Raw genomic sequence first — 11,326 nt, 5'->3', positions numbered from 1 at the left:
CCCCCCCCCCCTAAAAAAAATATGTTGAGCTGGTCCTAATAGATACCCATTCATTGTACCATTAACACATAATATATGTGTTACAATTTGGCAGATCATACACATGAAACAACAGGATATTAAGAAAACAAAAACAGTATAATTTTCATTAAAGGAAAGACTGGTTCTAAATGCACATTTGTGTACTCAAGATAATTTCAATCCCATTTACATACCATTTATTTAGAAAATGAAGCCCACTTTTTGGGTCATACAGTAATAGGATTATGTGCTCAACATCATGTCATTGTGGTGTAGGCATCTGTGACATGCATAACAAAAACACAAAAAGCAAGTCTACCCACATCTTTTAGAACTCAGTCAGCATTGAAGCCTTTTCAACAACAACAACAACAACAAAAGAAGTGGATTGACATTACAGGAAAATGTGGATTTATCATTCCTTTTCATCTCGATATATGAAAATTAATCAAATCTGAATCAGTTGTAAAGAAATATTTCAGACTGATATATTTATTTCTATAATTAAGTGGGCAAGGCCAAGATGAACAGCTGGCTAGACAACAATACCTGAATGAAAATAGCTTGAATTTAGAGAGAGAAAAAAAAAACTTGTTTTAAAGCAAAATACAAACAGCAGAGTTACAAAGCCAATCAATCTCTTCTTTTCCCTTTTTCCTCTACTGGAAAAAAGGCAATATCATAACAAAAACCAAACAAATCAACAAAAGTTAAGGATAGATCACACTTCACCATCTCTAAATCTATCACAAGTGACGAACATGTTAAATAGAAATGATTCTCAGTTTGAGCACAGCAACAACATGTTCTTTGGATATAAAATTTATTCATTAGAGTAACATGTCGTCTGATACAGCCCCTCAACATTTAAGAAACACTAGGGCCAGTTATATATACTTTAGGCAGCTTTCATTAGGTCTGAGTCTGATTTGAAGGCTCTGATCCATTCATATCAACAGTAACCGCGTCCACGGATGTCTCAGCACTGTTTTTCATAACTCCGTACAGAGGGTTAGAAAATCCTTCCTGAGGTGCATCATCATCTACCTCAGGACTAGTGGTTCCTTTTGAGAAAGAAACGGAACCCGAAGGATCCATGAGGATTTCTGAGCCATCGTTCATGGACTGAACCACTGGGTCATCAGGGTCCCCTTGTGACATGCTGTACATCTGATTTTGCATGGTCAGAGAGCCGTCGTAACTGTGCTCTATGATGTCATCGTGGAAGCGCTCATGTGGAATACTAGGCTTGGTCCTCAGTCTGTACTTGTAGACCAGGAAAACAACCACAGCAGCCAAAACAATGGCCAGTACAATAGTAATGCATGCAGCAATGATAACTTTGGTCTTTCTATCTTTCTGATCCCTCTTCTCTCCCGAACCTGGGAGCTTTGTGGGTATGGCCGGTGTCGGAGTGATTTGTGAAGTTGTGACTTCCTTGACTTGGGTAGTTGGCAGCTTGGTGGTGAACTCTATCTTGGGACTTGTAGCTGGCTGGGGAGCAGGGGGCTTTGTTGGGGGAGCAGTAGGTGGTTTTGTTGGGGGAGTAGTAGGTAACTGTGTAGGGGCTTTGGTTGTGGCCGGACTTTTTGTGGGCTTTGGTGTTGAGACTTCTGATGGAGTTGAGGCAGGGGGTGGCACTGTAGTCTCTGTATAATCTACAAGAAAAACCAAAATAGAAATCACTGTTTATACTTACATTAATTACAATGGAATAAAAACAAAATTATTTTGAAAAGAGGGTGAACAAAAGGTAAAATACCAATATGTTATAATTCAACACAGAGTACAGGTAAATCAGTAACATCCATTGCTGAAAAGTCATGACTGCCTCAAAGAAGTCCATGTATTACATAAGCAGTTACTAGAACTAGAAGTGTTACAGAGAAATGTGGATGAGAGAGAAGGTGTAAGCATTAACACTGTAACTTTCTTGAAACCAAAAAAAATGGAAATTAGAGATACTCCCACCATGTATGTACATCCGAATACAGTGGAACTTGGATTCAACTAGCTCGGATTCAACTAAAACTCGGTTTCAACTATATAAGAGTTAAGTGTATTTTCCTGGAATTTTCCAGCATTTCTTCGGTTGGGCATCAAAGAAACCAAAATACCTCTCATTTGAAACCAAACTACTTTTGACTGAGAAAGTCGATACACCATATTTTTTTACTTGTTCAGTGCCTCTAATTATCTACACAAGAACCTCATGTTTGCTACAACGAACACTCGGACTAAACGAAATTAAATGTCAGGCCCGACGACTTTATTGAATCCAAAGTCCACTGTACATTGCTTGTGCAGTTTCAAGCACCCTAAAACTCTTTCCAAACAGGCAAGAAAAAAACACATTTGAACCGGTGCAAGATGGAGTCACAAGGGAGCCCCAAATAAATTATGTCTTAGACAGGGGAATTTAGGGGGAGATGGTGGTCAAAATTTCACAACTCTCAAAAGCTATACTCTCTGATAATGGTATGCATCAGTCCTAGTCATCCATGGCCACCAGTTCCTGCATTTCATAGGACCGCTTTTTGACCTATTAAACACAGAGACGTCAGTACATCTCCTTTGCTTCCACCCTGAGCCCCACCTATCAGTGTAATAAACACAGTCAACCAATGCCACCCCTCTCGAGCATGTAACAATGATTTGAGGAACTCTTTTCTCGACTGGCATTGGTCAAACAATTTCACTCCTTTGGCCTCTGGCTACTCATGAAAGTTTCTGAGCTAGAGGGCCATTTGAGTACTTTCACAGGCACTGGTGAGATTTCCTACCCGTACCACCCTGACCATCTGCAATGCAAAGGGCTTACATGGATGAGTTAATATCTAACCTCCAAATTGCACCCCTACTCCCCTTACTTGTCTGGTGGGCAAGGCGTAAATATTAGAGTCAATGGTTCCAAACTTGACTGTTTTGTTTCAAAACAGGGCTGAGTGGGTAAAGCATTTTCTTCTTAGACAGGTATAAAAATTCTCTAAATGGAAGAAATTTCTCTTTCTGTTTCTGCGTTAGACAGGCTTCCGTTTTATAGAGGTAATTATAATGGAATTCATAAAGGGAGGAAAGGGGAGATTCCGTTATGATAGGTTTCCGTCTTAAACAGGTTTTTGTTAAGGCAGGTTTGACTGTACTATCAATAGATGTCTCCAGTTAGTAGAAGAAAGACTAACAATGTACAGGTGACACTCTCCAATCATCTGCACAGATATATACGCTGAATCATATCAGTGTGAGTCATAGTGTGTTTTAAAATTGCTGAGAATTTGAGCAGCTTTCATTCATTAGAACTTATCAAATACCAGTCCAAAAACAAAGACTCTGCCCTGATAAGTTTCTGCCTCAGCATGTTTGGAACTATTGTTAAAGTAAATAAAATTTGAAAAGGATGAGAAACATACTAAAGCAGACAACACCAGCATCCTCAGAGTGGTCGCAGTTGTGTGCGTTGATACCTGTCGATTTACACAGCCCAATATTGGTCTCATTTCCCAAACATTCCACATTATCTAGGAAAATGTTCCCTGTTCCTGTTTCATAATCTGATTCCATGACGATGCCTGTTGGAAAAAAAAGCAGAACAAAACAAGATTGTACTCTATTAGAGACAACAGAAACAACATAAATGTGTCTAATATAACCAAAGAAAATGTTTGTGACTATAATGTTAAACAGCTCATCACCCTTCAGTGTTGACAAACTGTTGTCTCCTTCTTGTTTGTGCACATGTACATTGCCCCTTATACTTGATGAGGGTGGTTTGCTGACACTTTCCCTGACTTCATCATAACAAAAAACAGAGAAAACGTGTTGCCCTAGTGGCACAATGCTTCTGCTAGCCCCTCATTCCATAGTACTTGGTTCAAAGTCAGGCCGGGACCATGTGGGCATGGCCATGAGAAAACACTTCACATCCTTATAATTAATTGAAAAATGATAAGGATCTAGCCTTTAGTCTTCTTGGATAAGGATGAAAACCTCAGAGTTTGAGAAAACATGTTTGTATGTTGCGTATATCAAACATACCATGGCAGTTGAAAGTTGAAGAAGCATTGATCTACACAGTCTGGTTTATAAAAGAAAAATGATAAAAGTTTGAAATTTCTGTCTAACACCAAAGAAACTTTGGTCAATTCAAATAAGTAAAAGAACCTTTGCGAACACCATGAGGCAACCAGAGGAGAGGAAGGTGAGGGAAGTGAGTTCATAAGTGGTATACGGTATACTACAATTACTTCCACTGAGATCTTGAAGGGGTGAGCAACAGCAGAATAAAAAATAATATTCATGGTGTTTGGTTTAAAATTATTCCATGACTTCATGAAGTTTTTGTCAAACTTGATCCTCTGCATGCAGTTTGATCACAAAACTGATTACCCCACCCTACTCCACCCCACTTCAACAAAGTCGGCTACCAGGTGTATGATTGTCCTTATGAGACAGGGAACCACAATGTTTTAAAAGCACAGCACTTGTGTAAGTTAGAGCTGCTCTTTTTCCTCAAGCAGACTTTGAAATCACTCTATAAGGGACAACATAAGTTTTTAAACATTTCTACATTCCATATATTATTTTGGGCTGAAGGGCAAAAACCTGTAAGTTGCTGGATCAATAGCAACAACAACAATATTACTTTGTTTTATTTCTTGAAACCGAAAAAAAAAGGTTAAGCTTTTCTTTAACGGGAGGAGCGAACCTTTCGAGGTCCATTTCCTATGTTTGTTGCCCGATATCAAATCTAAGTACACATTTAAGTTAGGCATAGAAAAATCTCTTTATACGTATGCTATGAAAACGGCTGCTATCTTGAAAATAAACAATAAATCTCAAATCCCTAAAACTTTCTTGTTTACTGATCTAATTTGACCAAATTTTGTGAGAGTATACCTGAACCAGTCCCTATCAACATAAAAGAGTATTTTTAAATAAGTGTAAAAGAAAAAAAAAGATAATTTTCCCAATGTATATATTAACCTTTTTAAAATTTTGGTTGCGAAACGACTTGCCAATGGATATAAAAAGTGTTGGGTTTTTTTGTTGCAAATATCTCTCTTTTGCATTGAGGGCAGCCTTGCCATCTAAGACTCCTAAAAGTTTCAAGTCAAAAGGATGAAAACTAAGGATCCGAAGGAGTATGAGAAAAACTGCACACAAAAAAAGATATTTTGAGAAAAAGGACAATTATTGTGAAAATTCACAACATTTTAACCCACCCTCATCTTCTCAAAGGCAATTTACAATGAGAATAAAGATTTTCTCAATTGTCTCCTTGCTATTTAAAAAAAAAGAACTGGTTGACCTTAAAAAATCAGCCAACATCTCAATTTGAATAGCTTGACCCAAAATCGGCCAAACTGAGGGTCGCTCCTCCCGAAAATGAATAATAATGAAGACAGTTGAAACATATCCAGGTTTGCAGACAGATAAGCATGGGGGAAGAACAAGACGAGGGTACTTTGAGTCATTTAATTTAAAACAATGATTTTCAGTTAGGCCTGCCATTATTTTAACAGCAGTAAACCATAAATAAAACCAAACAAAGAATTCACAGGACACACCGTCATCAAAACCCATCTGTCTACAAGCAACCCCGGCATCAATGTCATCCCAGCTGTCGTCGCAGACTGTGCCCCAAGCATTAAGAGGAGTGACGTAGACTTCCAGTCGCCCTGCTGTGCTGTTACCGCCTTGCAGCCGTACTTCAGTTATTTCTGTACAGGAGAAATAAACATATATGCCATATTTTCATTTTTAAAGAAAGCTCTTCTTTTCTACAAACTTGTTAAACATAAAGAGAAGCACATCAATACAAAAAATTTTATTTCAATCTCCACAGGTATACAACTCTTGCTTCATTATTATAAAATATGTCACAACGCGAGTGGAATCAGGCGCACATCAATTTTTGGGCATATCGAGTCATTGGTATAATCTGAAAGCTGATTTATTTGCCTTGCTTTTGAAGAAATAAATATCCATCTATCATAAATAGAACTCAAGATATTTGCAACTTAAAAGGAAGTGAGGTCTCCTGGTTTTAGTGGTAAAATTAGCAAGAAAATGGGCATCAAAGTTTGGTAACTCCAATAGCTAATGAGCCCTTGAAAACAGAAAAAAGACGTATCTTAAGTCTTTAATCAATGTTTTTCAGTAAAATTCACATGGAAATGTGTTTTTATATGAATATAAAAGAGGCTGAGCCAAAAAAAATGCCATAAAGACTTCCAAATCGGCGGAAAAATGCCTGTTTCTCCGATTTCTGTATTTTGACGGGTGCTTAATTTTACCATGCTGCCTCACAGAAGTTAAAGATAAAGAATTATATGCATAAGAAGTCGCACTACACACTACTATCTGATTCTCATCACCGTAATCAGTCGTTACACATGAAGACAAATCTTGAAGGAACAAAAGATGGCTTGTATAATACACAGGGAAATTTCATACCACTGGGAAACAAAAACAAGCCTGAGATGCTGAAGGATCCTGATATTACCAGGCTTTCTTTTACAATATAGGCCTAAATGAAAACTTACATTAAGTTGTGCTCAGTGCATTCAACAGTTAAAATGAAAGTCACAAACTCTTCCTTTAGCTTAAATAAGAAAGCTCTCAAAGCACTTACGGACTTCCTCTTTAAAGCAAGATGCATATGCACTTCCACCACATACAAAGACATGAGCACCATCATCAAATCCTGAATTAATGCAGCTCAGAAGAGAGTCCTCGGTGCCTTCACACAAAAAGAAGCTCATTACGGGCGCTAGGTAGTCAAGATCCGGATTTTCGTCATAGGTTGGGATGCCATCCGTGTAACCCATGGATCTGCATAAGACTTTTGAGTTTCCTTGCTGCCAGTTGATGGCACAGATGCTGCCATAGATGCCATCTACACCAATTTCTACTCGGCCAGAGTTCTGGTCTTTGCCTCCTGTGAGCCTGTATTTCACTCCTGGTAAAAAGACAACCATACTTAAAATCCAGTTTGAACAATATCGACTTCACTAAAAATTTCCAAAGATCCCCCCCCCCCCCCTTAAAAAAAACCCCAAACCAGTTCTAAACATCAAAATGAAAAAAAAGACCCCGCAAGGAGAGTAGCATATTGGGTCTTTGTAATTTTGTTTTAATGAAAGAGGTAAAAAAACAGTCTTATTTTTCCCCCCAGCCTGCAGGAAATAATGACAAAAGAGATATTAGGATGATTTAGCCTTATACTTCACTCTTCATCAAAAGTTGATGAGAACAAAACAAATCCTTAAATTGTTAAGCCCTAGATCTTTTTAAGGCTCACAACTCAGTTGACAAGCATGTAAGCAAAAACAAAAAACAACAACAACCCTAACCCCCCCCCCCCCCCCCAAAAAAAAAAACAACAACCCCACAACAACAACAACAAAAAACCCAACAACGAAACAATAGGGAAAAAAGTAATATTTCACAACTAGTTGTGGGAAAAGGAATAAAAGATGAACTAGGAACATTTTCTTTGAACATGTGTCAAATTGAATGAGTGTTTTGCATGTTGTTTTGTAAAACAAAGAGTATATTAACAATATATCCCCCAAATATAGTTTCCTTTAATTTCATTGTAAAATTAAGGTGAGACTCCATCAGAATAAAACATTAATTCCAGTATGCATGGTTCTTCTGAAAATTTTATATGAATTTATGCAGCATGTTTTTTAGATGTGCTTTTTGGTCTCATCATTCCCATGAGACAAGTAAAGATGTAATATGATTATATTTATGTACACCGCCCTGAACCTAAGCTAAAGCAGACTCAATTCACAAGACCTTATGCTCATTCACATCTGTCCCACTTTGTGTTTAAGGCCATCACTTGCATCATAACTCACCACTGTGAAGCAAGATTATATCCTCTCCTCTTTAAGGGAAGGTCCAATTAGTTAAATGGTAGCCTTCCTTCTTGACTATCACTACAATCATTGTGAAGTTTAAGTCCAGACCTGGGTCTGCACATGCAATATATCTGCCTCTGTCTCAATATGCCTTTACTGAAATCCATCATCCTCACCGTTGTCATGTTCACCATCCCCCACAAAAATGCGATAAAAAAATATATAAAGCATATGCAACAAACACAGCTGATCTCCGGTTTAAGAATTATTGAAAAGGATGTTCAAGTCATAGACAACTGTGTTCACTAATTAGTAGTTACAAAATTTAGTTTCACCTGACTTTACATCATTACGTTTGTGAACTGTGACTGTTGCATGGGAGCTCACTGAGTTCCCACAGAAAGCAAAGAGCACAGAGTCAATTTACCCATCACCTTAATATAAATTATACATATTATAACAATAAGAAAAGCAGAAGCTTCATTTTTTTTTAGTTGCTTTTCTCATTTTTAGAAAATGGACAATTTTTTCTGGCTCTCAAAAGAACTTTTGGGTCTTCTTTTCTTGTTCTCATCTTCCCTATAACAATTAATGGTGTCATAATAGAGGAAAATATTCTGTCTGTAAGAGATTTATGTTCTAAAGACATTTCATCTTCACAAACCTTAAGCAAATGTGTCTCTTTGAATTGTCTGTTTTTGACTTTTATTTAGCCCTATGGCATAGAAATAAAAAGATCCTTTATTTGAGAGCCAAGGTCGGTGTCTCTCTCTCTCTCTCTCTCTCTCTCTCTCTCTCTCTCTCTCTCTCTCTCTCTCTCTCTCTCTCTCTCTCTCTCTCTCTCTCTCTCTCTCTCTCTCTCTCTCTCTCTCTCGTAGTATAAAAATGTAACTTGATACAGTTGAAATAAATGTATATAAGAGAATGCTGCACAAATGGGGCACTTGATTATCATACTGATTGCCTTGCACGCAGTAAAACTGAAAATAATATGATAACGTATACCCATATACAACATTTAGGCTTTTGGCATGTGTGGGTTAATGCCATGTGTATACTAATCAAGTCATGATGAAGGTCTCAGCAAAGTTTTATTCTCCGCCCGGGGTAGTGCCACGGACTGAAGTGTCTTTAGGCCATTCCCAAAGGGGCGACATTTCTTGTTCATGCACATTAGAATTGTAAATGGGCTGATTCATGTCATGCTCATAACTGTGCCTGATCTACAACAGGGAACTGCTGCTTTTTCTTTCGTAATCCTTACTCTTGTCATTTTCCTCTACTTCTTTTGTATGTTTGTCACACTCTTGTGACCTGCTATTTCCGGGGTGCCTGGATAGTCGAAGCAGACTTTGTGTTGTTGAAGCTAGAGAGGTGAGCAGAATAAGTCTGATTCCCTGTAAAAACTTCTCTGTTGACATCCACCCCTTGGCGCTCATATAACCTTATGCAGTTGCGAGCGCCGTAAAACCCTCTACCAAAAAAAAAGAAAAAAAGTTTTATTGGGGCTATACCCCAGAACAGATGATTCAAAAGCATCCCCTATAAATAACAGAATATCTTGAAAAGGTAAAATAGAAATGAAAAGCTCGGTAATAAAAACGGTTAGGAATCAAACATTCACATGAGAGTGCAATTTTGGTCCCTAAACCATAGAGCCTGTCAAATCTAAACAAAAGAAACAAAACTGGATACCTTCAGATTTATAACAGACCACTCCGGCGTCATTAGCATTGTAGTGGCAATGCTCCTTGTCTATGCTGCTGTGCATGCACTGATCCAGGGAAGTCTCAGATCCACTGCACTTCACTCCACTCCACAAAATAGGGAGACGATTGCGGAACAGATGAAGATATTTATGGCCACCTGCAATGTGATAGTTAATGAGGATAGAATAGCTATGAGAATTTCAGTATACAGGTTTGCCTTCAAAATATGAAGTTAGACATAGCCTACAAATGCACACAAACAGTGTGCAAAAGTTCAAAGAAAGGCAGATACATACATTACACTTTGATAAACAAAAAGTTCACTTTAAGAAACCTGAGCAGATAATTTTTAAAAAAGAAAATGATCAAGTATCAGAACTCATGTTTTTTTATTTTTCCTCTCAATTACCTAAAGAATCATAATGCATTCCCAGTTTCAACTTTAACAATGCTAAATTTTACTGACCTCAAAAACAGAGATTAGCAAGGATCATGCATAACAGCAATAACAACTGCTGTACATAAAATCTGACTCTTCAATCTATATGACAATCCATTTTTTATTCTATCAACAGTTTTGATCTATATTCCATAATCTGTATACAGAGTAGAGGTAAGCTGAATGAGTCACCTTTGAAGTTGAGCGACTTGCAAGCCACAGACGCCTCTGCATCAGTAAACTCATGCATACAGATACGACCCCATGCTCCTTTGTCTCTGACCTCCAGAATGCCATGGTTATCACCTGTCCTTATAGAGTCCGATGACAAGGTCAGGTTAAACTCTGAGGAGAACATTATACAATGCATGATGCTCAGCTCTGAACCTCCACGATTAGGGGAGAATTGAGATATATTGTAGCAAATTTAGAGCAGATTATCCATTATTCTCATTCTTATGACTGTTCTAGGCTGTTAAAAAATATCACACAAATGGTCTATTAGTGAAAATAATAATACCGAACACAGGAAATAAAAATCATTGTTTTAAATGAACTGACTCAAGATACCTGCAATGTTTGGTATTGTGATAGACCCGTGTTTTGTGTGGAGTAGAACAAAATATTTGACTGGCTTTGGGTAAAGTTGGAAAATCAGTGACAACCAAGATTCCTATATATGAATATAGATAGGGGTTCAGGAACAAAAAGTCTAGTACCTGCCACATGGGCAGAGTAATCAGACAGGCATTTTGTTTGGAACCATAGACCCCATTATGATTGTAGTAAACAAAGTATATTGCAGAACTAAAAGTCTTAAATTTTAAGTCTGATTTACACTTATACAACTCATCAAAGAATAAAAATCATCTTGATTTATTCTTATAACAACAAAAAATGTGCCACTTCATGGCGGTGTACTGTGCTAAATCTAATCTCTGTTAACAGCGAATCGTCCTCTCGCACTCTGTCTGCATATCAACAAGCATACTCTGAGCACATATATCCACATACCAAAGTCACTGTCTGTGAGAGTTTCTTTGAAACAAGCGACTGACATGTATGTCTCTGAAGCACACTGGGAAGCGGTATTATGACTGCACTCCGATAAAGTGGATTCTTCTCCTGAATTACAAAAGACAAAAACAGTAACATTTAGACTTCAAATAAAAAATAAGTGATAAAAATGCCATAAAAAAGAAAAAATTAAAATATCTCCGACCTAATTATGAATGTCTTATGCACCCTAAAACACAATTTACATAATTTAGGGAGTTTGGTGCTTC

The 11,326-nt window shown here is 37.6% G+C and overlaps 1 protein-coding gene across 1 annotated transcript in view; it reads right to left on the bottom strand.

Annotated features, from left to right (window-relative positions):
* LOC101855611 (deleted in malignant brain tumors 1 protein) overlaps nucleotides 1–11,326 on the bottom strand; it is an 82,467-nt gene continuing 71,141 nt past the window's right edge. Inside the window, exons 40-46 of the mRNA XM_013082430.2 lie at nucleotides 11,055–11,165; nucleotides 10,233–10,385; nucleotides 9,588–9,758; nucleotides 6,656–6,982; nucleotides 5,589–5,741; nucleotides 3,432–3,590; nucleotides 1–1,679 (exon numbers count right to left, since the gene is read on the bottom strand). Coding sequence (XP_012937884.1) covers nucleotides 934–1,679; nucleotides 3,432–3,590; nucleotides 5,589–5,741; nucleotides 6,656–6,982; nucleotides 9,588–9,758; nucleotides 10,233–10,385; nucleotides 11,055–11,165 — 1,820 coding nt within the window. The 3' untranslated portion in view covers nucleotides 1–933. The remainder of the gene's footprint in view (nucleotides 1,680–3,431; nucleotides 3,591–5,588; nucleotides 5,742–6,655; nucleotides 6,983–9,587; nucleotides 9,759–10,232; nucleotides 10,386–11,054; nucleotides 11,166–11,326) is intronic.

Source organism: Aplysia californica, unplaced genomic scaffold (genome assembly GCF_000002075.1).
Source record: "Aplysia californica isolate F4 #8 unplaced genomic scaffold, AplCal3.0 scaffold00008, whole genome shotgun sequence".
In the NCBI taxonomy this organism is placed as follows: domain Eukaryota; kingdom Metazoa; phylum Mollusca; class Gastropoda; order Aplysiida; family Aplysiidae; genus Aplysia; species Aplysia californica.
The sequence above is the reverse complement of the archived record's forward strand: the minus strand, read 5'-3'. Positions and strand labels throughout refer to the sequence as shown.